This window comes from Scyliorhinus torazame, chromosome 1 (assembly GCF_047496885.1).
Source record: "Scyliorhinus torazame isolate Kashiwa2021f chromosome 1, sScyTor2.1, whole genome shotgun sequence".
In the NCBI taxonomy this organism is placed as follows: domain Eukaryota; kingdom Metazoa; phylum Chordata; class Chondrichthyes; order Carcharhiniformes; family Scyliorhinidae; genus Scyliorhinus; species Scyliorhinus torazame.
Window position 1 is genome coordinate 100583596 of NC_092707.1, and position 27578 is coordinate 100611173.

A 27578-nucleotide genomic window follows, 5' to 3' on the forward strand; every position below is an offset into this window, starting at 1 on the left:
CCAGGTTTACACACTCTCTTGCGTCCCCTCGCTCCACCCTCACTGTAATCTCAGGTGCCACCAGCAGTCGTTAGCAGTGACACAGGGGTTAGCACTGCTGCTTCACAGCTCCAGGGACCCGGGTTCAATTCCAGCCTCGGGTGACTGTCTGTGCGGAGTTTGCACGTTCTCCCCTTGTCTGCGTGGGTTTCCCCCGGGTGCTCCGGTTTCCTCCCACAGTCCAAAGATGTGCAGGTTAGGTGGATGGGCCATGATAAAATTGCCCCTCAGTGTGCAGAAAAAATTGTTGGGGTTATGTGGAAGGGCATGAGTGTGGGGGTTGGCGTGCTCCTTCAGTGGGACAGTGCAGACTCGATGGGCCGAACGGCCCTTCTGCACTCTAGCGATTCTCTGAGGAAAGCTTGTCCTTGTGCGGCAGCTTAGAGTTTCTCGGCTCATTTATTTTGTGCGTCATCATCTGTGGTTTCTGCATTCTCAGGGTCTTCACCCTGGTCCTGATTGGGATCAGTATTGCCTGGATTCCAATTGTTCAAACAGCACAGAGTGGGCAGCTCTTTGACTACATCCAGTCAATCACCAGCTATCTGGGCCCACCCATAGCCTCGGTCTTCCTGTTGGCCATCTTTGTCAAGCGTGTGAACGAAAATGTAAGTTGCTGCCGCGTTTTTACATTTTGCCACTTCTTGTTTCTCTTTGTCCTACCTCACCTACTCCAATCCGCCTGCCGGCTGGAGGTTTGGGAGCTGGGGCTGTTTCAGTCCAGGCTTTCCCTCCAACCCAACCGTATCCTCCGATAAACAACAGATCCCAACAGCAAATCAGATCTCTCACGCACTGAAGCAAAAGACCGGATTGGTGGGTTAAATCAAGCACTGCACATTGGCTAGTGCTCATCACTTCTGTGCCCGGTGGCCTCCCCTGGCTCGCACTCATCCAATTCTGGCCTCTTGTGAATTCCAAATCATAATCTCTCCACCATTGGTGGCTGGATCATCAATTGCCGAGGCTCCAAGATCTGGAACGCCTTCCATTCACCTCTCCATCTCGCCTCTCCATCTCTCTACCTCACATTCCCCCTCAACAACACATATGGTCTTTGACCAAATATCTCCTCAGGCCTCGATGTAATGTTTGGTTTGATAATGCTCCATGGAAGCACTTTGAGATGTTTCACTGTTTCAGGTGCTGATGGAAATAGGAGTTGCAAAGACTTATCCAATTTTTATTTCTATTCAGTCCCCTCACAGGCAGTTTATCTGCATAACCACTGTTTTGCTAAGGTAGCAAGTAGACAATCTGTCAGAATGTCAGAGGGGCGGCAGGGCGGCACAGTGGTTAGCACTGCTGAATCACTGCGCCAGAGACCCAGGTTCAATTCCGACCTCGGGTGACTGTGCGGAGTTTGTACGTTCTCCCCATGCCTACATGGATTTCCATCGGGGCTCCATTTTCCTCCCACAGTCCAAAGATGCGCATTCACCCCCACAACCCAAAGATGTGCAGGTTAGGTTGATTGGCCACGCTAAATTGCCCCTTAATTCGTAAAAATATAATTGGGCACTCTGAATTTATTTATTTTTAAGTCCAAAGATGTGCTGGTTAAGTGGATTGACCATGCTGAATTGCCCCTTACTGTCCAACAGGTTAGGTGGGGTTATGTGCGATTAGAGGAGTAGAGCGGGGGAGTGGGTTGAGGTAGGGTGCTCTTTCAGAGGGTCAGTGTAGACTCGATGGGCTGAATAGCCTCCTTCTGCACTGTAGGGATTCTATGAAGGTAGGAATGCGCATCCCTGGAAAAAAAGGATTCCTGCTGCCTGGAGTTTGGGTTTCCCACATACTGTGGAGTTCTCATTCCACAACTTCCATCTCTATTTTCCTACCGGAGTTCCCCACCGGAGAAACCAGCCTGATTGATAGGCCTGGCTTCTTGCCGAGTTGGAGATCACAGGCAGGTAAGGAACCTATTGCTGCATTAGGGGGAGCATGGGCTAGGAGCAAATGTGGTTCAGATCTTGGGCAGGGGCAGTTTTTCAAAGATAGGTCTCACGGAGATACTGGACAGTCCACCTGGTGTACATGGCCCCAATCTCAGCCACAAAGTCCTTCAAATCTCTGAATTTCCTCAGGCCGGATTCCTACTCCTTTCCTTCAAGGGTTTAGCCCTCAATTCTGATTTGACAGTAGACCCCAAACAACCTGCATTCCACGGACCTGATCTTCACCAAAATGTCTGCAGAACCTTCTCAGCTCTGCTCATGACTTTGTTGATGGTGTGTGCCCACCCTACACACTGGATGGGCAAGTCTGGTCAGTCAATACACTTAAATAACAGAAGCAGTTACAGCAGCCTGGTATTTGCCTGTTGCCAGCTCCTGGTTCCAGCCTTCTATATCGGCATCCTTCACAGCCCTGAGTGCTCTGAATTCGAATAGCTCCATGAATTTTATCTGGTTTTAACCTGTTTCGGTTTCTGTTTTGTTTTCAGTTTCCGTTTTGATTTCTGTTTCAACTTTGATTTCAGTTTCTGTTTTGATTTCAGTTTCTATTTTGATTTCAGTTTCAGTTTTGATTTCAGTTTCTATTTTGATTTCAGTTTCAGTTTTGATTTCAGTTTCTGTTTTGATTTTAGTTTCTATTTTGATTTCAGTTTAAGCTTTAATTTCAGTTTCCGTTTTGATTTCCGTCTCAATTTTTGTTTCAGTTTTGGTTTCAGTTTCTGTTTGTATTTCCGTTTCCATTTTGGTTTCAGTTTCAGTTCGGTTTTAGTTTCAGTTTTGCTGGAAGCCTGAAAATGCAAGGCCTGAAACCTCGGGTACCATCATAAGTAGCTCATGTTGAATTCTTTGATCCCAGTTGGACAATAATTGATATCCTGCAATCGAATCTCAGCAACTGTCGGTTAAGAAAGTGACAAGTATGACTGTGGTGATGACGTTCCTGGATTAGTAATCCAGCGAGCGAGAGTTCAAATCCCACCAGGACAGTTTTGAGAATTTGAATCAGTTTTTTCTAAATCTAGAAATGATAAAATTGCTGTCAGTAAAGGTGACCATAGAATTTGCAGAAGTGAACCAGGTCATTAATCAGCTATAGTGAAGTAAACCTGCTTTCCTGGACTTCACATACCAACATGGCTGGCAGTGAATTGGCTGAGTAAACCACTCAGTTGGATCAAAATTGCCAAGGGTCAAAAAGAAGGCTGACCACCATCTTCTCAGTAAATGCCACTCCTGCCAGCGATGCCAATATCCCATTACTTATAAATAAAAATCAGGGTGGCATGTGGCACAGTGGATAGCACTGGAACTGCGGCGCTGAGGACCCGGGTTCGAATGCCGGCTCTGGGTCACTGTCCGTGTGGAATTTGCACATTCTCCCCATGTCTGCATGGGTTTCACCCCCACAACCCAAAGATGTGCAAGGTAGGTGGATTGGTCACGCTAAATTGCCCCTAAATTGGGTACTCTAAATTTATTTTTAAAATGAAAATCAGCCCAGGTTTTCAAACCTCACCCGCTGAATGCTCCTGGGCTATTTTGAGTGGAGGATATGATTGGCGTCACTGCTGAATGGTCTGCCAAAGCTCACTGTCTGGGCTCACACATGAAGAATAGTCACTTGGGCAAATACTGGGCTCCTTGTGACTGGATTCCAGCAATGTGAATAAGAAATACTGTTGGGCAGCACGGTGGCGCAGTGGTTAGCACTGCTGCCTCACGGTCCAAGGTCCCAGGTTCGATCCCGGCTCTGGGTCACTGTCGGTGTGGAGTTTGCACATTCTCCTTGTGCTTGCGTGGGTTTCGCCCCCACAACCCAAAGATGTGCCGACTAGGTGGATTAGCCATGATAAATTGCCCCTTAATAGGAAAAAATGAATTGGGTACTCTAAATTTTTTTTAAAATAATACTGTCGGGAGATGGTGGTGTAGGGTGGTAACTTCACTGGACTAGTCATCCAGTGGCCCCAGGCTAATGCTGTGGGGACATGGGGTCAAATCCCATCATGGCAACTGGTGGAATTTAAATTCAATTTAATAAACCTGGAATTGAAAGCTAGTCTCTCAGTAATGGTGACCATGACAACAATCATCGATTGTTGTAAAATCCATCTGGTTCACTACTGTCCTTTTGGGAAGGAAATCTGCCACCCTTACCCGGTCTGGCCTACATGTGATTCCAGACCCGCAGCAATGTGGTTGACTCTTAGACCATCGGACGTGGCTCAGCGAGACACTCTGTTCAGAGATGGCCACAAGTCATGAAAGAATTTGTTAAAAGTCAGTGGCTGCCGAGTTCCCGGGTTTGATCCCGGCCCAGGTCACCGTCCGTGTGGAGTTTGCACATTCTTCCCGTGTTTTGCCCCCACAACCCAAAGATGTGCAGGCTAGGTGAATTGGCCACACTAAATGTTTTTTAAAGTCAGTGGCTGGGATTCGCTGGCCGTTCGATGGCAGCGGGATTCTCTGGTCCGGCTGATAATGCACCCTGCCGGTTTCTTGGTGGCGTGGGGTGGCATCAATGGCAATTCCCATTGACAGCAGCGGGAGCAGAGAATATTGCTGCCAACGAATGGTGCGCCGCCTCCTGCTGCCTAGAAACATGTGGCTGGGAGAAAGGAGAATCTCAGCCAGTGTCTTCAGGAGAGGAGTTTAGAAACTAGTTGACTGTGTATAATCATGCGGAAGGTGTTTACTCATCCTCATCAGAGTATTGTTGGCCTGGCCTCTTCAGCCAGTTTGCCAGTTGAATGGTAACCCGTGAGTGATGGTGCGCTGCCGGTAGGACCAGAGATTCCCGCCGCCAGCAAATGGCCAGAGAATTTTACGATGGCGGGAAGAGATACTCCTCCGTCCGAAGAATCCTGGCCCAGTGGCTGGTGGTGCACATTAGGCAATAACAAATCGCCAACCGGTTTTATACTCCGCTGTTGAACAATGGGGCCTGATTTTATTGAAACTGTGAAGATTCTGTGAGGGTTTGACAGGGGAGATGCTGAGAGCATTTTCCGACTCGACTGAAGAGACTACAACTAGCAGCATCGTCTCAGAATAAGAAGACAACCATTTAGGATTCAGATGAGGAGAAGTTCTTTGTGAATCTTTACAATTGCCTTCCTCAGAGAGCTATTAATGTTCAGTCATTGAGTCTATTCCAATAATAGATAGCTGGATCCTAATGGAAGGGACATGGGGAGGAGCAGCAAAGTGGAGTTGAGGCAGATCAGCCATGATTTAATTGAATGGCAGAACAGGCTCGAAGGGTTGAATGGCCTCCTCCTGTTCCTATTACTGATACTCTTTAGGAACCTGGAAATGTGTGAAACAGGTGCCTGATTTGTTCTCACCCAGTTTTATCCTGCTCTCCTTGTTTCAGGGCGCATTTTGGGGGTTGATTTTTGGCCTTGCTGTTGGATTGTCCCGAATGATTCCTGAGTTTGTGTTTGGAACCGGCAGCTGTGTGAGTCCCAGCAACTGTCCCGTGGTCATTTGTGGAATCCATTACTTGTACTTCGCAATCATCCTGTTTGTAGTCACCTGCCTGATGGTGCTCATCGTGTCCTTCCTGACAAAACCAATCGATGACATTCACGTGAGTGTGTTATTCCTCAGAGCCAGGAGATTTCACTCTGTACCTGTTACTGTGGTCAGAGGGCAAAACTGGATGTATTCTGGATGATCCAGAATGGGATGCTGGAAATGATCTGTGCGTTGGGGATGATCCATGTATTAGGACTTATCCGTGTGTTGGGGATGATCCATGTGTTGGAACTGATCCATGTGTTTGGAATGATCCATGTTTTGGGATGTTGGGAATGATTCATGTTTTTGGACTGATTCATGTGTTTAGGATGTTCTGTGTGTTTGGAAATTTCTGGATGTTTGGAATGCTCTGCATGTTGGGAATGATTCATATGTTTCAAATGATCCATGTCCTGGGAATGATTTGTGTTTGGAATGATTCATGTGTTTAGGATGATCCGTGTGTTTGGGAATGTTCTGGATGTTTGGAACGATCTGCATGTTGGGAATGATTCATGTGTTTCAAATGATCCATGTTCTGGGAATGATTCATATGTTTGGAGTGATCCTTGTGTTGGGAATGATCCATGTGTTGGGAAGGATCCATGTGTTTGGAATGCAGGGAATGATCAGTGTGTTGGGAATGGTACATGTGTTGGGAATGACCTGTGTGTTGGAAATGATTCATGTGTTGGGAATGATCCATGAGTTTGGGATGCTGGGAGTGATCAGTGTGTTGGGAATGGTACATGTGTTGGGAATGTCTGTGTGTTGGAAATGATTCATGTTTTGGGAATGATCCATGAGTTTGGGATGCTGGGAGTGATCAGTGTGTTGAGAATGATACATGTGTTGAGAGTGATACGTGTTTTGGGAAATATCTGTGTGTTGGGAATGGTCTGTGTGTTGGGAATGATCTGTGTGTTTGGCATGATCTGTGCGTTGGGAATGACCTGTGTCTTGGGGATGTTGGGAATGATCCATGTGTTTGGAATGATCTGCGTGTTGGGAATGATTTGCATGTTTGGAATGATCCATGTGATGGGAATGATCCGTATGTTTCGAATGATTGTGTGTTGGGAATGATTTGTGTGTTGGAATGATCCATGTGTTTACAATGATCGGTGTTTTTTTAATGCTTGGAATGACGTGTGTGCTGGGAATGATCCATGGCATTGGGATGCTAGGAATGATCTGTGTGTTTGGGATAGACTTTGGGATATTCCTGACAACCAGTGTGTTTGGGATGTTAGTGGATGGTCCCCGCAGTGATTGGTTTTGAAATATTCATGTTAACTTTTTTGAATCTCTGCACAACAGTGATGGATGGGTATTATTCTCGCTCTAAGATCTGAAAGCAGGTTTTGTTTCAGTAACAATTTAATTATAATAAAATGTTCCTTTCATTCTAGCTTTACCGACTGTGTTGGAGCTTACGGAACAACACAGAAGAACGTATAGATTTGGATAATGACAACTGGAAAAATGAAGATAATGACAGCAAAATGGACATGGATGAAGGTAAAATTACAGAACATTCTCCCAACACACATGCCCCCACACACACACACACACACATGCGACCACAGACACACACACAATCCCACACACAGACACACACACACACATTTGCACTCACACCTACTGGACAGACCCAGCAGAGGTGACGGCATAGAGTCAGGAGGGAGTTGTCCTGGGAGTCCTCAACATCGACTCTCGACCCCTGAAGTCACATGGTATCAGGTCACACTTGGGCAAGGAAACCTCCTGTAGATTCCTGTGTACTGTGCACCATCAACTGGTGAATCAGTACTCCTCCATGTTGAACACCACTTGGAGGAAACACTGAGGGTGTCAAGGGCATAGAATATACTCTGGGTAGGGGACTTCAATGTCCATCACAAGAGTGCCTCGGTAGCGTCACTGTTGATCGAGCTGGCCGATTCTTGATGGAATTATCTGCCAGGCGGTGCCACTGGTAGGTGGTGAGAGGACCAACAGGAGGGAAAAACGTCTACTTCACCTCCTCCTCACCAATCTACCTGTTTCAGATACATTTGTCCATGACAATATCGGTAGAAGTGACCACCGCACAGTCCTTGTGGAGACAAAGTCCCGTCTTCACATTGAGGATACCCTCCATCATGCTGTGTGGCACTACCACTGTGCTAAATGGGATAGACTTCCAACAGATAGAGCAATTCAAGACTGGGCAGCCATGAGGCGCTGTGGGCCAACAGGAGCAGCAGAATTGTATTCAACCATAATCTGCAATTTAGGTATACTGAAAAATGAGGTGCCAACCTAGTGAAGCTACAACACAGGGTATGCTGAATAAGTTATAGAAAAAGCCAGGAGTCCCTCAATCAAAGATTTGTCAACAGTCCTGTCAACATCTTGGGGGGGGGGGTTCTCTCTGACCAGAAAATTAACTGAACAACTGTGGTTACAAGAGCCTGCCAGAAATGAGGAATTCTGCTGTGAGTAACTCACCTCCTGCCTCCCCAAAGCCTGTCCACAAGGCACAAGTCAGGAATGTGATGGTATACTCTCCACTTGCCTGGATGAGTGCAGCTTGAACAACATTCAAGATAAGTTAATTGGTGTCTACTTTTCTGGCCTTATGGGCCCTAACTCTACATCTAGGTGGATCCCCAAGCGGTACAACAGGAGTGGAGGCGGCCTGCTGTGATTCCCGCCCTGCGACCTGGGTCCCCATTGGCAGGTGTCTTCTGGGGTGGCCGGGCCTGGATGGACTTGGCTGCTGTTCGGGTGACCCAGATGGCATTGTGCCGTCCTGCGCCAGGGATAGGAGGAGGTTGTCCGAGGTGCTGTGGTGCTCTGGCATCTCTCCTGTGAGGGTCACTAGCACGGGCCCCATCAGACTCCACACAGACAATGACCCAAGCCGGGAATCGAACCAGGGACCCTGGAGCTGTGAAGCAACAGTGCTAACCACTGTGCGACCATGCCGCCCTTTCTCGTGCCTGCTGGCCACATCCAGGGCCCTCTGCTCTGCCACAGTGACAGGCCACAGGTCCGGCGATCCTCTTCCAGTCTTCTCCCACTCCCAGCGGTTATGGCCGGGGGGGGGGGGGGGGGGATGACAGAAAACGACAGTGTTAGATAATCTAACACATGGAGCCCAGGGGGTCGCTAGCTGGTAGTGTCAGTGGCCAGGGCACCCGGCCATGGTGGCCGGTATGGCACGTGGTGCAGGTTGGGGATTGGGCCACCTTTCTGGTGGGGGGGGGGGGGGTTATGGGTGTGTGGGGTGGGGTTTGGTGCCAGGGGCACAGAGCTGCCTACTCACCCCGGCTGCACTGAGGTGGTCGTTCAGTTTCTTCCTACACCACTGGCCAATCCGGATGGTGTTGCTGGTGGCGTTCACCGCCTCTGCAACCTGCGCTCAGGCACAGCGAACGGCAGTATCCTTCCCGGGCCGGGGTACAGGGTGTCTGGCAGGGCCTCGAGCTCGGTGTCTGTAAGATGGTGTGCCACTCTCCTCGCTGCCGTCTTGTTGGCTGGGATGGTGTGTGGGGAGTGCAGTGTGTATATGCCGCTGCAGCTTGTCAGCCTCCTGAGTGTTCAATCGCGAAGCCGGCAAATCCCACACTGTTTCTCATTGGAATCGATTGTGTTCCACGTAGTGGCGGTGCTCGCCCCTCGTCAGTCCAGGTGCGGTGCCAGTTCTGCTGTCGTAGAAGCTACGAATCCTGCCCTGCCAGTTAACTCTTTCTCTCCTCACAGGTTTGTCAGACCTGCTGAGTTTTTCCAGCATTTACTGTTTCTTTATTATATTAAAAAAATTAAAACCTGTTAAAAAGGAGATGGGATCTTTGACTTCCTGAAAAGATTAGTAATGTACAAAAGCAAGGGAGTTTATTATAAACCTTTTATAAAGCACTGTTCACTCTCAGCTGGAGTATTGTGTTCAATACTGGGCACCGCACGTGAGGGTGTTGAGATTGACTCGAATGGTAGCAAGGAGGAGGAGCTAATGTGGAGATGGTCGGTACAGACTGGATGGGCCGAATGGCCTCCTCCTGCACTGTAGGAATCCTATGAATTCTCTGAAAGACTGGAGAAGCTGGGATTGTTCACCTTTCAGCGGAGATGGTGAAGAAGAGATTTAACGGAGGTGGTCAGAATCATGGACGGCGTTGGTGCAGTAAATCAGAAGAAACTGCTTCCACTGGGGGAAGAGTCCGTTGGCAAGAAGGCCCAGATGTGAGGTGATTGGTAAAAGAGTCAGAGACGAGGGGAAGTAAAACATTGTTTTACACAAGCGAGTTGTGATGATTTGGGAATGACCTGCCCTGGTCAGATGGAGGTAGCAGGTTGAATCGTAACAGCCACAGGATAATTTGATCAAAGTTTGAATAACAAATTTACAGGGCTGATGGAGAAAATGCCGGGACAGTGGTGGGGGGGTCGAGGGTGGAGGGGGGCGGGGCGGGGGGGGGGGGCCTGTTGATGGAGGGTGGCTGATCTCTCACTGGTGTGTTGCAAAATTTGAAAAAACAGCGAAAAGGGTGCTCTTTCAGAGGGTCGGTGCAGACTCTTTTTAAAAAATATATATATATTAAAGTTTTTAACACAATTTTTCTCCCTTACAAACAATACCACCCCCCCCCCCCCCGTAACAAAAAAAAACGAGAAATCGCGCATAGCAAGATATATACATGGCAAAATGATATATTTACACAGCTTTGTACACTGGCCCTCACCCGTACGTGCCAGTTTCCCCAACCCTTCATGTTATCTCTTGCTCATCCACCCTCCCAGGCAGTCCCCCCTCCCCCCCCCCCGCCCCTCCCAGGTCATCCCCCTCCCACCCCCAAGGTTGCTGCTGCTGACCGACCTTCCTCTAGCGCTCTGCGAGATAGTCTAGGAACGGTTACCACCGCCTGTAGAACCCCTGCGCAGACCCTCTCAAGGCGAACTTAATCCTCTCCAACTTTATGAACCCAGCCATATCATTTATCCAGGCCTCCAGGCTGGGGGGCTTCGCCTCCTTCCACATTAGCAAGATCCTTCGCCGGGCTACTAGGGATGCAAAGGCCAGAATGCCGACCTCTTTCACCTCCTGCACTCCCGGTTCGTCCACTACTCCAAACATTGCTAGCCCCCAGCTTGGCTTGTCCTGGACTTTCACCACCTGAGATATTGCTCCCGCCACTCCTCTCCAGAACCCCTCCAGTGCCGGGCATGACCAAAACATATGGACATGGTTCACCGGGCTCCCTGAGCACCTTCCACATCTGTCCTCCATCCCAAAGAACCTACTCAACCTCGCCCCCGTCAAGTGCGCTCTGTGGACCACTTTAAATTGTATCAGGCTGAGCCTGGCACACGAGGGGGAGGAATTGACCCTACCTAGGGCATCAGCCCACAGACCTTCCTCGATCTCCTCCCCCAGCTCCTCCTCCCATTTACCCTTCAACTCTTCTACCAGCGCTTGCCCCTCTTCTTTCAACGCCTGGTGTATTTCCGACACCTTGCCCTCCCCGACCCATACACCCGAGATCGCCCTATCTTGAACTTCTTGTGCCGGGAGCAATGGGAATTCCCTCACCTGTCGCCTCACAAAAGCCCTCACCTGCATATATCTAAAGGCATTTCCCGGGGGTAATTCGAACTTCTCCTCCAGTGCCCCTAGGCTCGCAAACATCCCATCGATGAACAGGTCCCCCATTCTTCCAATCCCCGCCCGATGCCAGCTCTGGAACCCCCCGTCCATCTTCCTCGGGACAAACCGGTGGTTACCCCTGATCGGGGACCACACCGATGCTCCCATTGCGCCCCTGTGCCATCTCCACTGGCCCCAGATCCTTAGCGTTGCTGCCACCACCGGGCTCGTGGTATACTTTGTCGGCGAGAGCGGCAGCGATGCCGTTACCAACGCCCCCAGGCTCGTTCCTTTACAGGACGCCATCTCCATCCTCTTCCATGTCGCCCCCTCTCCCTCCATAACCCACTTGCGGATCATCACCACATTTGCTGCCCTGTAGTAGCTCCCCAGGTTTGGCAGCGCCAACCCTCCTCGGTCCCTACTGCGTTCCAGGAACCCTCTCCTTACTCTCGGGGTCTTATTCGCCCACACAAACTCCATAATACTCCTACCTACTCTCTTAAAAAAGGCCTTATTGATCACGATGGGAAGGCACTGAAACACAAACAGAAACCTCGGAAGGACCACCATTTTGACCGACTGCACTCTACCCGCCAGCGAGAGCGGCAACATGTCCCATCTTTTGAAATCCTCCTCCATTTGCTCCACCAACCTCGTCAGATTCAGTTTATGTAGGGTCCCTTAACTCCTGGCTATCTGGATCCCCAGATACCGAAAGCTCCCCTCCGCCCTCCTCAGCGGTAGGTCCCCTATCCCTCTTTCCTGGTCCCCCGCCTGTAATACAAAGAGCTCACTCTTCCCTACATTGAGCTTATAGCCCGAAAACTCCCCAAACTCCCTTAGAGTCTGCATGACCTCCACCATCCCCTCCATTTGATCCGCCACGTACAGCAACAGGTCATCCGCATATAGCGACACCCAATGCTCTTCTCCCCCTCGGACCACCCCCCTCCATTTATTAGACTCCCTCAATGACATGGCCAATGGTTCGATCGCCAATGCGAACAACAGGGGGGACAGGGGGCACCCCTGCCTCGTCCCCCGGTACAGTCGAAAATACTCCGATCTCCAGCGGTTCGTCACTACACTCGCCATCGGGGCTCTGTAAAGGAGCTTAACCCAACTGATAAACCCTCCCCCGAACCCAAACCTACGCAGCACCTCCCAGAGGTACTCCCACTCTACTCGGTCAAAGGCCTTCTCCGCGTGCATAGCTGCCACTATCTCCGCCTCTCCCTCCTCCGATGGCATCATTATCACATTTAAGAGCCGCCGCATGTTAGTGTTTAATTGCCTGCCCTTTACGAATCCCGTCTGGTCTTCATGGATCACCCCCGGGACACAGTCCTCGATCCTCGTGGCCAGCACTTTTGCCAACAACTTAGCGTCCACATTGAGGAGCGAGATCAGCCTGTACGATCCACATTGCAGTGGGTCCTTGTCCCGCTTTAGGATCAAAGAAATTGTCGCTTCCGACATTGTCGGGGGCAGGGTCCCCTCCTCTCTTGCCTCATTAAAGGTCCTCACCAGTAGCGGGGCCAACAGGTCTACGTACTTCCTGTAGAACTCCACCGGGAATCCGTCCGGTCCCGGGGTCTTCCCCGCCTGCATACTCCCCAAACCCTTGCTCAGCTCCTCCAACCCAATTGGTGCCCCCAAACCAGCCACCTCTTGCTCCTCCACCCTCAGGAATCTCAGTTGATCTAGGAATCGTCTCATCCCCTCTTCCCCCGCTGGCGGCATGGATCTGTACAGCTCTTCATAAAACGCCTTAAATACCTTGTTTATTTTCGTCGCCCTCCGAACCGTGGCTCCCCTTCCATCTTTGACTCCCCCTATTTCCCTCGCTGCCATCCTCTTACGGAGCTGGTGTGCCAGCATCTGACTAGCCTTTTCCCCATACTCGTAGGTCGCCCCCTGCGCTTTCCTCCACTGTGCCTCCGCCTTCCCTGTGGTCAACAGGTCAAACTCCGTCTGGAGCCGTCGTCTTTCCCCAAGTAATCTTTCCTCCGGGGCCTCTGCGTATCTCCTGTCCACTCTCAAAATCTCCCCCACTAACCTCTCCCTTTCCATACCCTCTGTTTTCTCCCTATGAGCCCTCATGGAGATTATCTCTCCCCTGATCACCGCCTTCAACGCCTCCCATACCACCCCGACCTGCACCTCCCCGTTGTCGTTGGCCTCCAAGTACCTTTCGATACACCCCCTCACCTTCCCACACATCACCTCGTCCGCCAGCAATCCCACATTCAGCCACCACAACGGGCGTTGGTCCCTCTCCTCTCCCAGCTCCAGTTCCACCCAATGCGGGGCATGGTCCGAAACGGCTATGGCCGAATACTCCGTCCCCTCCACCCTGGGGATGAGCACCCTACCCAGAACAAAAAAATCTATCCGGGAGTTGGCTTTGTGTACATGGGAGAAGAAAGAAAATTCCCTGGCCTGCGGCCTTGCAAACGCCATGGGTCCACTCCCCCCATCTGATCCATAAACCCCCTAAGTACCTTGGCCGCCGCCGGCCTCTTTCCAGTCCTTGATTTGGAGTGGTCCAGTGCTGGATCCAACACTATATTGAAGTCCCCTCCCATTATCAGGCCTCCTATCTCCAGGTCCGGAATGCGCCCCAACATGCGCTTCATGAATCCTGCATCATCCCAGTTCGGGGCGTATACGTTTACCAACACCACCCACATCCCTTGCAGCCTACCGTTCACCATTACATATCGCCCTCCATTGTCCACTACAATCGTCTTGGCCTCAAATGACACCCGCTTTCCCACCAATATTGCCACCCCTCTATTCTTCGCGTCCAGTCCCGAGTGGAATACCTGTCCTACCCATCCCTTTCTTAACCTGGCCTGGTCCGCCACCTTCAGGTGTGTCTCTTGGAGCATGACCACGTGACCCTTGAAGTGCGCGAACACTCGGGCCCCTTTTCTGGGCCAGTCCCGTGTCCACGCCTCCCTCACCCTCCAGTCCCGACCACTTCTGTGTCCCGTTCCCTTTCGGTCAGTGCAGCAGCAACCCTTTTTCCCCCCCCTTCCCTCCCTCCCTCCCCTCCCCCCCCCCCCCCCCCCGCTAGACCCCTGTCTAGTTTTTTTCCTCCCCCCATGTCACTCCTGTAAGTCAGCTGACGCCTGCTGACCCCAGCTTCCCCCGCCGTCCCATTGACCTCCCCGTGTGGGAGTCTCCCGATCAATATGCATTCTCCGTTCCCCTTCCCGCCTTTCTTCCCGCCCGCGGGAAAAAAACTTGCGCTTTCCAAAGCCCGCTCCGCCCCCTCAGGCGCAGCTCCTGTCGCGGCCTTGTCTCTCTCCCCCAGCCCATGTGACATTTCCTGCGCGTGATTGACCCCCTATATACAACACCCATCACACATCAAACCTCAAACATCCCCCCCACCCTCACAAACCCTCAGTTAGAGTCCAACTTTTCGGTTTGTATAAAGGTCCACGCCTCTTCAGGCGTTTCAAAGTAATAATGTTGGCCCTTGTATGTGACCCACAGTCGCGCTGGCTGTAGCATTCCGAATTTCACTTCTTTCCGGTACAACGCCGCTTTGGCCCGGTTGAAACCCGCTCTCCGCTCTGCAACCTCCGTGCTCCAGTCCGGGTATATTCGGATCTCTGCATTGTCCCACTTACTGCTCCGCTCCTTCTTGGCCCATTTCAGGACCCACTCTCTGTCCGTGAACCGGTGAAACCTCACCACCATTGCCCTTGGCGGCTCATTTGCCTGGGGCGTCCTTGCCAGCACCCGATGTGCCCCGTCCAACTCCAGCGGCCTCGAAGGAGCCTTCGTGCTCATCATCGCCTCGAGCATCGTGCTCGCGTATGCCCCGGCATCGGCCCCCTCCACTCCTTCAGGGAGACCCAGGATCCACAGATTCTTTCTCCTCGACCTGTTCTCCAGGTCTTCGAGTCTTCCCGCCCACCTCTTGTGTAGTGCCTCGTTCTGCTCCACTCTCACCGCCAGGCCCACGAGCTCGTCCTCGTTCTGACTGATTCTTTTCTATACCTCCTGGATCTTAGCTTCGTGGGCCTTCTGGGTGATCCCGAGTCCTTCAATTGCCGAAAGCATAGGCGCCAACATCTCCTTGCGCATCTCCTCGCGCTGCTCCTCGAAGCAGCGCTTGATGAACTCCTGCAGCTCCCCTTTGTCCCTGGCCGCCACCATTTTGTTTTTTTCCCCTCGCTTCTCCCGTTGCTCCAGTGCCGCTATTTTGGCCGTTGCACTTCTGGTCCGTTTCATACAGGTTGGAGGGGGACCTCTCTCTTCCCTTCCCCACGGGTTGCGTCAAACAAAAGTTCCGTTGGGGCTCCTCTAGCGAGCCCGAAAGTCCGTGGTAGCGGGAGCTGCCGAATCGTGCGGCTTAGCTCCGCATAGCCGCAACTGGAAGTCTCGGTGCAGACTCGATGGGTCAAATGGCATCCTTCTGCACTGGTAGGGGTTCTATAATTCAGGCGGGAATTTCTATTAATTGGGTCGGTCCATCGAAAAATCAGCAATGGTACAATGAGCTGAATGGACTCTTTTGTAAGGGCCACGAAGAATCCAGCACGAGTTTTAAGGATACAAAGTAATAACGTTTATTTATTACAATAATATATACACAACAGTAGCAGTAACTTCCCTTGCTACCTTCTCCTTCCTGCTGGTTCCTGAACTGGCCAGCTTATTTATACTAGGAGTTTCTCCGCCCCCCTCATTGGGGAAGTTCATACTCCCATAGGATTGTGGGATAGTCATTAGTCCCCAGCCAATCGTAAGTAGGCAGGTTATAACATCCCTCCCACCCCCAAAGTCCAAGGAATCCACCGAAGACCCTGGCGAAGGAAGGCGTCGAACTCGCGGCGCTGGATCAGGCGGCGTGTAACGAGACGGAGACCGGCGCTTCCGTGATGAACGGCGCGGTTGTACATCCGCGGCCTGTGGACCCGAGGATTCCGCCTCTGATGCATCCTGTGTCTCCATCTCGGAGTCAGAGTCTGCTGCCTCCGTCATGTCAGCGTCTCTAACTCCATTCGGTCCCGTAACGACCTGCGCAGGCTTCGAGTGAGGCACCAGTGGAAGATTTTGAGGACTACCTTCCCTTGTCTCTGGTCTTTGCGGCTGTTGAAATGAGCTCCGTGTGGTGTTGGGTGCTCTGGTGCACAGATGAGCCAACACAGTTGTATGTGGTACAACTCTATTTTATTATAACTCTTATAATACAGTTCGTTCTGGATACTCTGCACGTGCTGTCTCCCTAAGTGTGTTTGGCAACAGATGTGTCCTGGTTCTCCTCTGCAGCTAATACTGACCACCGGGGGTCGTGTCTGTGCTTTTATATCTTTCTGTCATTGGTTGTGGTGTTGTGTGTTCTGATTTGTCTGTTGGTGTGTCTATCATGATGTGTGTGTTTGAATATCATGACATCCCCCCTTTTTACAAAGATATGTGCCTACGTGGTTATAAATATAATTGTGTCGTGAGTGCATCGAAGAGTGTGTGTGTGTGTTATGTACAGCGTGTGTATATGACGTAACTATTTACATGGGGCGATGTCGGGTGCGTCACACTAACAAGGTTGTACCATAACAAAACTTGGATGCGAGAGAAAAAAAAAAAACTTGAACATTGGTCTGGTCAGACGATATCTGGAACAATAAACAACAACAGGTTATAATACAGAAGTGTTTGACTTTTTGAACGTATGAACAGCGTTATAAGTCCAGTCTAATGGGTGACCGCCTCAAGAATGGGCTGGTCCTCAAGCCGGTTCAGCTGTGGAGATTTGGTTCTGGTGGCGATGGAAGGGGCATGATCCGTGGCATCTCCACGAAGTCATCCTTGGGAACCAGTGGAGGATCCGGCGTGTGCGTACGGTTCAGTTGCGAGCGTGGAAGGCGGCGCAAAGCTCGCTGATTGCGCCTAGGCACCAATCCATCCGCCCTGCATGCCAGGAACAAGGTGGAGTCTTTTTCTTTTTATGTTTGTGGTGGACGGCATCTTGTAGCCGATGGGTCGTTGCCATCGAAGTAGCACCATCACTAATATCATGCAAGGCGATGACTGTGCCAGATGTGGAAGTTGGCCGAGACCGTGTACGCTGGTTCCGGCCACCTGCTGTGCCGGAAGGGCGACTCCGCAGAGAAACGTCGAAGCATGTCGCCTTGGAGAGAGAATTGTTGCTCGCATCAACGTCTGGCGATGGCGCGAATTGGTGTGTCCATCTTGGACCGCCGGTGCTGGTTGCCACTGCCGACCCAGTGGGACTGCCACGCGATCCATTCCCTGTCGCCGTGGCATCCGCCGTCACCCTGAGCGTGCCATCACCGAGGCCGCGACACCGCCCGTCCGGAACAAGGTCTGGCGTGCGCGAATCAGAGTCGGCGCTTGGCTGCTCCCCATCTGGAGTCCGGTCTGCCTTCCGTCGATGCCCCCCCGTCCGGAGTCCCAACAGGTTCACTGGAGGCAGCCGAGATTCCCTGAAGCTGCACTTCTGGAGTCGGAACATGCAGGAATGCACCAACCAGTGGAGAGGGTCGAGCCATCGAGGGTGGAAGCGGTGCGCTGCCACCGCAGTCGTCAGTGGTCCCACCGTGATCGTCGAGTGCCTCGGTACGCACTAGGCGAGGTCTGTCACCTTGCACCTTTTGCATGGGAAGTGGGATGCTGTCGTCACTCTTCTCACATCCCGTGGATAGATCCTCATTAGCAGCTTGCTGTTCACTAGGGTTGGGTAAATTGTCAGAGTTTTCATCTGGTGGTGCACACCATGTCGGTGGACTGTCATTGTCTTGCCGTTGTCCTTCATTTGGGCTTTTCTTCTTTGGAATTTTAAATCTTCCCCCAGACATTGCAGAACCTTGTTTATTACCCCCAAATTCTCCCATAGGTATGGTCTCGAATATAGGATCCAATGTTTCTATCGACATTGTACTATTTTCCAAAGAACATTCCGTTTCACTTTTCTTCTCAGGTGCCTCATGTGTATCTTTGTCTAATGTACATGCCTTCATGGTCTCTGGGTCTGATTTTGCTGGGACTGGCATGGTCACAGTCTCTCTTTTACTGTTCTCAATTGCCCACCTTATACTCCCCATACATAACTGCTTAATCACTGGGGTTAGTGTGGTACAATGGATAATCGGGTCGACCTTATCTGCATCTTCACCATTAGTGGAAAGCACACTTGGTTCACTTGACACTGCTGTGGGTTTTAAATTCGTTATCTGGCTACTCGATGTCGGTGTCCTCAGGATTCTTGCTCCAATGTTCTGCTCAATAATCAGTGGAGCGTGTATAGGTTCAATGCAATTAATGTTCCCCTCAAGGTTTGAAGAGTCATTACTGACTAACTGCTGGTCTCCGAAGTTGGGATTTTGCGGTGTTGTGTTGAAGGGAGACATTTGTCCCTGCTGTAGATATGATTCAGGTTGTGTTATTTCCATTACCTGAGGATCAATGTCTTGTCCATTTTTTCGATCCGTACTAAAACACTGGCAATTCTCAGTCTGCTCCTTGCAAGTTAAACATTCAATTAATTTCGTTAGCAAATCCTCAGCATCCTTCTGTGGCCGTGCAGCATTATTAATCTCTGTTCGGCTATAATGATCCTGAAGGTCAGCGCATAAACCTTTTTTCTTCGGGCTTGGACGAGGCGATTCCTTTGGCTTGTCTTCAGTTGGGCTTGAACAGTCTTCAGCGCTGTGCCCTTCATTGTAGCATGAGAGACCGTCATGTTCATGCTGCTGTGTAGTGGAGCATGGTAGGCTGTTATAGCCTTCTTGCTGTTCACGTGAGCATGGCAGACTTGCATCGTCTGCCGCTGGTTGGTCAGGAGAGGTTGCTAGACCCTCATGGTCTTGTTCCTGCAAGGACTGCGCTCTGGAGTCTTGCGTTCCTTCCATCGTGGAGTCCGTCCACGAGCTCTCTGTGGAGGCTTGTGACACTGGAGTCACTTCTTGTTCGTGCAAGGACTGCGCTCTGGAGTCTTGCGTTGCTTCTATCGTGGAGGCTGTCCACGAGCTCTCTGTGGAGGCTTGTGACACTGGAGTCACTTCTTGTTTGTGCAAGGACTGCGCTCTGGAGTCTTGCATTTCTGCAATTGTGGAGTCTGTCCACGAGCTTGCTGTGGAAGCTTGTGACACTGGAGTCACTTCTGGTTCATGCGAGGACTGCACTCTGGAGTCTTGCATGTCTTCTTTCATAGAGTCGGGAACGTTGAGCGGGACGTGGACCACGCTCTGTGTGGCAGCAGGGCACTCTCCGTGTGCTTGCACCGCTCCCTGTCTGTTAATGTCAGGCTGTAGCATCATCCGGTACTGATAAGTTGGAACGTCATATCTGCTGGATTGAAGATCCTCAAATCCGAAAAATGAATCCGCATCTGCGTCGGATTCAATGTGGGGGCCGCCAATGTGCAACACGAAAGGTTCGTCCGAGTCATAGTCATATAGGACCACGGAGCTATCATTGGGCTCGCGAGGTCCGGAAAAACTGTAAAGATCGTCATCGAAGTATTCAAGGTCGGAATCATCGGCTTGTGCGTAGGTAACTGCTTGTCGGAGGGTTCTTCGGAGGTCAAATTCATCTCCTGGGTCAATTTGCGGCACTGTGCTGTCATTCCAGGTGAGGGAAGGTTGTTTTACAGCTTTAACAGATTTTTGTTTTTTTGATTTGGGACGTTTCCCTTTTAAATTGGATTTGGGACATTTCCCTTTTAAATTGGTGCAGTCTGGGGCCTCTGACATCCTGACGCTCGGTATGTAGCACGTAGGAAGCGACTGCGCATGCTCAGATCGCTGTTCCTTTACCGATGGCCGTTTTCTTGACTGCGCATGCGCAGCATCTCGCGCATGCGCAAACGAAACTTCCGGTTCTGCGCACTTCTCGCGCAACTGTGCTAGCGTTATACCTTTAGCAAGATGGCCGCCGACCTCGACCCAGCCTTCTCTCAGGCCCGGGATTTCGGCCTCTGGGAATTCGGGCTCCGGGATCCCAGCCACGAGGTGAGTACTGCAGCTTTTCTTACCTTTATGTGCCGATTGGATTGCGTTTTCTTCACAGTACTTGGAGAATTTACCCAGGACTGCCTGGTAATCGTACCTTTGCTGCCTCCTGAAGAACCTGAACCTTCTGAATATTTCTCTTGCCCTTGCACCGGCGATGGTGAGGAGAAATTCAATTTTTTCCCTATCATCCAGGTCTTTGAGTTCAGCTGCCATCAGGAACAATTCGAACATTTGCCGGAATCGCCGCCAGTTTTCGCGGAGATCGCCGTCGCACTGGAGCGGCTGCGGAACCGGGAGCTCATACATCATGCCTGGGCACTGCTGGTTGTCTGTGTACACTGAGGTATGCCGGCAGGTATCGATCCATTCCTGTACCATGTGGTGTTGGGTGCTCTGGTGCACAGATGAGCCAACACAGTTGTATGTGGTACAACTCTATTTTATTATAACTCTTATAATACAGTTCGTTCTGGATACTCTGCACGTGCTGTCTCCCTAAGTGTGTTTGGCAACAGATGTGTCCTGGTCCTCCTCTGCAGCTAATACTGACCACCGGGTGTCGTATTTGTGCTTTTATATCTTTCTGTCATTGGTTGTGGTGTTGTGTGTTCTGATTTGTCTGTTGGTGTGTCTATCATGATGTGTGTGTTTGAATATCATGACACTCCGGGGACGGGGAATCTTTTGAGGGGATGATCTTCTGGACCGGACGTGGTCTACGTGTTTTCGCTGGAGACGACCCTGGGCTTGCACTTGGTAAGATATAGGGCCCGTTTGGCGAAAGATTACACCCGGAACCCATTGGGCACCACCAGCAAAATTCCGCACGAATACTGGGTCACCGGGCGCAAACTGCCGAATCGGACGATGCCGAGACAATCCCTGTCCCTGCCGTTCTTGTGTGCGGCGTACTTTTGCGCCAATGTCCGGGAAGACCATACTAAGGCGGGTGCGAAGTCTTCGGCCCATTAGGAGTTCTGCGGGAGCTACCCCAGTCACTGCATGGGGGGTGGTCCTGTACGTAAACAAAAAGCGAGCCAGTCTCGTGTCCATTGATCCGGAAGACTGCTTCTTTAGGCCTCTTTTGAATGTTTGCACTGCGTGCTCTGCCAACCCATTTGAAGACGGGTGGTAAAGGGCAGTGCGGATATGGCGGATGCCGTTCATCTTTGTAAACCTAGCAAACTCCTCACTCGTGAATGGAGTGCCATTATCCGTGACCAGCACCTCGGGTAGGCCATGCGTACTAAACGATAAACGCATCTTTTCAATTGTTGCGCAGGACGTTGTCCCCTGCATCTTATGCACCTCCAGCCACTTGGACTGGGCGTCAATTAGTAGAAGGAACATGGATCCCTGAAAAGGGCCTGCGAAATCTGCATGTAAGCGTGCCCAAGGCCGCCCTGGCCATTCCCAGTGATGTAGGGGCGCGGCCGGCGGAAGCTTCTGATGCTCCTGGCAAATGGAGCAGTTTTGGGCCACCTTCTCAATGTCGGTGTCGAGGCCTGGCCACCAGACATAACTCCGGGCCAACATTTTCATCTTGGTCACGCCCGGATGCCCATTGTGCAAGTCTGATAATATCAGCTCCTGGCCTTTTTCCGGGACAATCACACGCGTCCCCCACAAGAGGATGCCGTCTTCCACGCTGAACTCTGACAGCTTGGAGGAAAATGCCCGCAACTCGCCTGGGAGCTGTCTATGCTGCCCACCATACAGAACTATGTGCCGAACCTTTGACAAGACTGGCTCCGTCTGGGTCCACTCACGGATCTGTGATGCCGTGACAGGCAAGGTGTCCATAAAATTTAGGGTTGCAACCACCTCACCGGTCGTGGGGGTCGACATGGGGCCGGTCGATAAAGGCAATCGGCTCAGTGCGTCGGCATTTGCTATCTGCGTACCTGGTTTGTGCTCCAGAGAATACTCATATGCAGCAAGCAACAAAGCCCAGCGCTGGATCCGTGCAGAAGCAATGGGCGGTATTGGCTTAACCTCTCTGAAGAGTCCCAGCAGGGGCTTATGATCAGTCACGATAGTGAAATGGCGGCCGTACACATACTGGTGGAAGCGTTTCACCGCAAAAACCACTGCCAGGCCCTCCTTCTCGATCTGCGCGTACTTTTTCTCCGCTGCAGTCAATGTGCGGGAGGCGAAAGCTATCGGTCGCTCGGCCCCGTTCTCCATCTTGTGGGACAGGACGGCCCCAATACCATACGGGGACGCATCACATGTGACGAGCAAAGGCTTTCCCGGATCATAGTGGGTTAGTAACCCAGACGACGACAATTGTTGCTTTACCTGCCGGAAAGCGGTTTCTTGCGGCTGACCCCAAACCCAGGTGTGATTTTTCTTTAGCAGCAGGTGCAAGGGGGCCAGCGTAGTTGCCAGATTGGGGAGGAACTTCCCGTAATAGTTTACGAGACCGAGAAAAGAACGAAGATGCGAAGTGTCAGTCGGGGTGGGGGCATGTTGAATTGCACGCACCTTCTCTGCGACGGGGTGCAGACCCTCGCGGTCCACCCGATAACCTAGGTAGACTACTTCTTTTGCCTGAAATACGCACTTTGTGTGACGTAAACGGACTCCAGCCTCCGAAAGGCGTCTAAGGACAGCCTCCAGATTTTCCAAATGCTCTTGCTCCGACGTCCCTGTAATCAACACGTCATCTAGGTAGACAGCCACACATGGTAAACCTCTCAAAATGCCCTCCATAACACGTTGAAAAATTGCGCAGGCAGAGGATACTCCAAAGGGCAACCGTGTATATTCATACAGGCCCCGGTGTGTGTTAATTGTTACATATGGTCGGGAGGCAGGGTCCAGCTCCAACTGCAGGTAGGCGTGACTCATATCTAATTTTGTGAATGAGAGTCCACCTGCAAGTTTCGCGTAGAGATCCTCTATGCGAGGCATTGGGTATCGGTCGAGTCGGGAAACTGTATTCACTGTAAGCTTATAGTCGCCACACAAGCGAACTGTGGCATCTGGCTTCATTACTGGTACAATTGGTGCTGCCCAGTCAGCAAAACGGACGGGCCTGATAATACCCAAACTCTCCAAACGAGTGAGCTCCCCTTCTACCTTCTCAAGCAAAGCGTAAGGCACTGGGCGCGCCCGGAAATAGCGCGGCGTGGCTCCTGGTTCTACTTGGATACGGGCTATGGCCCCTTTTATTTTCCCCAAACCAGGCTGGAATACCTCTGGGTATCGTCCTAGCACCTCAGTCAACCCTCCAGAAACTGTTTGGAGGATGTGCTGCCATTGCAACCGCAAATGGCGCAACCAGTCCCGACCCAACAGGCTGGGCCCATGGCCACGCACTACGATAAGTGGGAAACGTCCCTCCTGCGTCCATAGACAACAGGGGTCATTGTAGTTCCTGCAATGTCCAGTGGTTCCCCCGTGTAGGTGGCCAACCTGGCCTGTGAGTCAGTTAATGTAAGGGTCTGTATACCCTGCTTGATGCGGTCGAATGTCCTCTGGGCGATCACGGAGACCGCTGCGCCAGTATCCAACTCCATCTCCAGCGGGTGGCCATTGACCCATACTGTCACCTTAATGGGGGCCACACGGGGAGCTGCCACACAATGCAGCTGCAGGCAGTCGTCCTCCGTCTCCACGTCCTCAGGAGTGGTCGCCACAAGTTCATCCACATGGAAGGTACGGCCTCTGGGCTGGTCCCAGTTACGGCCCCTGGGCTGGTCCCAGTTTCGGTCGGAACGACAGCACCTCTGGCGTCCCCAGGACCGCCGTCCGCGACGGGGTCGGCGCCTACAAGTCTGACACGGACATGGCTCCTCATCCATTGGCTCTGGAGAAGGCTCCCTTCGGGGAGGAATGTCCGATGGCCACTGTCGTCGGTCCGGTCGTTGCCTCGCCCAAGGTACCGCAGGAGTGCGGGGGGACGTTTTTGGGCGGAAAGGGTTACGCCCCAAGGCATGCACTTCCATTCCCTGTAGCTCCTGTACTCCTCGCTCTGCGCTCTCTCGGGACAAGACTATTTGTATTGCCTGTTGAAAAGTCAATGTTGGCTCCGCTAACAACTTTCTCTGGGTTGCTGCATTGTTAATACCGCAAACCAAACGGTCGCGTAACATTTCTGACAAGGTCTCACCATAGTCACAGTATTCCGCAATCCCGCGTAGCCTGGATAAAAAATTGGCAAGGGATTCTCCAGGGGTCCTCTCAGCGGTATTAAACCGGTAACGCTGGACTATCGTGGACGGGGTTGGGTTAAAGTGTTGCCCCACTATATTCACAAGTTCGTCAAACGTTTTGGTGTCCGGCGCAGCTGGGTACGTAAGGCTCCTAATCACCCCAAACGTATGCGGCCCGCAGGCGGTGAGCAATATGACCACCTGGCGCTCGTTTTCAGTGATATTGTTTGCCCGGAAATAGTAACGCATCCGTTGTGTGTACTGGTTCCAGCTTTCCAGCGCAGCATCAAAAACATCCAAACGTCCGTACAGAGGCATGGTATAATAGAAAACAACTTCCAACCTGTATCCAACAAAAATCCAGGGAGGTGGCTTCAGCAGTGTAGACAGCTATTCACTTTTACCTTCGTCGCCAGTTTTGTAAGGGCCACGAAGAATCCAGCACGAGTTTTAAGGATACAAAGTAATAACGTTTATTTACTACAATAATATATACACAACAGTAGCAGTAACTTCCCTTGCTACCTTCTCCTTCCTGCTGGTTCCTGAACTGGCCAGCTTATTTATACTAGGAGTTTCTCCGCCCCCCTCATTGGGGAAGTCCATACTCCCATAGGATTGTGGGATAGTCATTAGTCCCCAGCCAATCGTAAGTAGGCAGGTTATAACAGACTCCTTCTGGACTGTCCATTCTGTGATTCTATCCACACAAGCACATACGTAACTATAGATATAAACACAGACGGTATACCTGCATACACACAATGTGAATGAATAACTCCTGTCTGGCTGTCCACTCTTAACAAGTTTAAAAGCTGATGAGTGTTTGTTTCGGAAACAAAATGGTCTTTGTTCCCCGAACAAATACCCCGGCTGGGTCAGGGTGCAAATGTCACGCCTGCCAGAGAGGCCAGAGGTTGCAATCTTGTGGGGGTGTCATCAACAATGTGACAGGATCTTAAAATGAGAGTTGGATCATTTTGGAGCAAAATTAAGAAACACCTTTTCAGAGAACGGATAGCGGAATTAGATTTTTGACCTTCAAAGGATTCGAGGGTTCAGGGGCCCAAGCAGTAAAGTGGAGTTAAGGCTACATTCAGACCAACCACGATCTTATTGAATGGCAGAGCAGGCTCAATGGGCCGAATGGCCTACTTATATATCTTATGTTAGATCAGGGACCCCCTTATCTCCTCAAAGGTAGATGCTGGGGATTTAATTGGGACTGAGGGGAATATATCAAGGGTTATAGAGCACAGTTGGGTGAATGAGGTCGCGCTAGAGATCAGCTGTCAAAGAACTGAATAGTGGAGTTGGTTCGAATGGCCTACTCCTGTTCCCGCCCATGTCCTGCACAAACCCCACAGAGGTAAAACTCAAACCTTGTGCTTTGTGTTGTTCTTGTAGCCTCAGAGACGCCCCAGAATGTGAGTTGCTGGAAGACAGCCTACAACTGGTTCTGCGGATTCGAGCAACAGGCCAAGAAGCTGAGCAAGGAGGAACAAGAAGCCCTGCAGCAAAAGCTGACGGACATTTCGGAGAAGCCCCTGTGGAGAAACGTGGTCAACATTAACGCTGTCATCCTGCTGACTGTCTGCATCTTTTTCTGGGCGTATTACGCATAGCTCAATGATGGCGAGAAATGCCCTTTGGGGACAAATCTCAACAAATTGCTTTAACCATTCTTGTGATACATTGCTTTCTCTTCACGGAAGATGCAAACTGGACTAGATTTAAACACACCACTGTTTGATTTGTGCTTTTAAAATATGGGGCTGTATTCTCCGCTGTCGGGCTTCTCCGTTTCGCCGGCAGCCCGGGGATTTCCCGACAGCGCGGTGCTGCCCAAAAATTGGAAACCCCATTGGCCGGCGAAGAATCCTGGGGGGGGGCGCTGCACCAGAAAGCTGGTGCGGCGAGTCGGAGAATCCTGCCCAAGGTATTTCTAATTTAAGGCCTTGCTAGTTTAAAAAAATGTTTTACGAAAAAGTGGAATAAAACCGGTGGCCTAATTTTAAAAAATAATTCTTTAAAAAGAAAGCCATATTGCGAATCACAGATGGAGCCTGAGGCCTAAACATCTTCCCCTCTCTGCGGGCAAGATTTCTGCAACCCCCCCCCCCCCCCATGAGAGTCATCATGGGTGGGAAGGCAAATTTGACAGACCAGCAAAAAGTCTTTGGCCGGAATTTCTTTTTTAAACCTTAATCCATGGGATGCGGACATTGCTGCTGGGCCGGCATTTATTGCCCATCCCTAATTGCCCTGAATGGTTTGCTCGGCCATTTCAGTGGGCAGTTAAGAATCAACCACATGTAGGACAGACCGGGTAAGGTCGGCAGATTTCCTTCCATAAAGGACGTTAGTGAACCAGATAGGTTTTTACGACAACTGATTCATAGTCACCATGAGATTTTTAATTCCAGCTTTTCCTTATTGAACTCAAATTTCACCATCAGCCACGGTGGGATTTCAACTCAGGTTCCAGAGCATTACCCTGGTTCTCTGGATTACTAGTCCAGTGACAGTACCACTACACCATCACCTCCCATGGCAGACACGACTGGCAAAATCCCGCCTGCTGTACTGCCAATTTGCACAAAAATACATGAGCTACAGGTTTGTTGGGTTAGGAAGGCAACTATCAAGACTCCCAGCCTGGAGGAGGCTTCAGAAGAGAAACGCTGAAGGGAATTTTTTTTTAAAAACAGGAATAATTTATTACATTTTCAAAATAAGTGCTATAACACTGCTTTAAGAAATAAAAAGATAATCGGAGATAATTAAATCCCGTCTCCTGTTTTCCCTCGACCGTCACATTCTTATATTATTCAAATGTTCATTTTCACTCGTTTCAGCCCAGTTGTTTTCTAAAAAAGAAAGGAGAAAGATTTTACATGTTCATACTGCCTTTCACCTCAGGACTTTTCAAAGCATTTGTGGGCCAGTGAAATTGTTTTAAAGTGTTGTCGCGGTTATAATGTACAGAAAGGCAGCAGCAAAACAGCCAAAGATGTTCAAAGATGTGCGGGTTAGGTGGATTGGCCGTGCTAAATTGCCCCTTTGTGTCCAGGGATGTGCAGCTTGGGTTATGGGGATAGGACAGGGTGGGGTGGGTAGGAGGTCTAGGTTAGGGTGCTCTTTCGGAGGGTCGGTGCAGACACGATGGGCCATATGTCCTCCTTCTGCACTGCAGGGATTTTATGATTCTAAGACCCATAAGTGATTAAATTAGCAGATTACGTGTTTTTGTTGTTGGGTGAGG

At 50.8% G+C, this 27578-nt stretch overlaps 1 protein-coding gene across 1 annotated transcript in view; it reads left to right on the top strand.

Annotated features, from left to right (window-relative positions):
- Positions 1-27101, top strand: part of slc5a1 (solute carrier family 5 member 1) — a 228870-nt gene extending 201769 nt beyond the window's left edge. The window contains exons 12-15 of the mRNA XM_072498635.1: positions 479-647; positions 5374-5589; positions 6932-7040; positions 25721-27101. Coding sequence (XP_072354736.1) covers positions 479-647; positions 5374-5589; positions 6932-7040; positions 25721-25938 — 712 coding nt within the window. The 3' untranslated portion in view covers positions 25939-27101. The remainder of the gene's footprint in view (positions 1-478; positions 648-5373; positions 5590-6931; positions 7041-25720) is intronic.
- Positions 27102-27578: the final 477 nt, after the last annotated feature.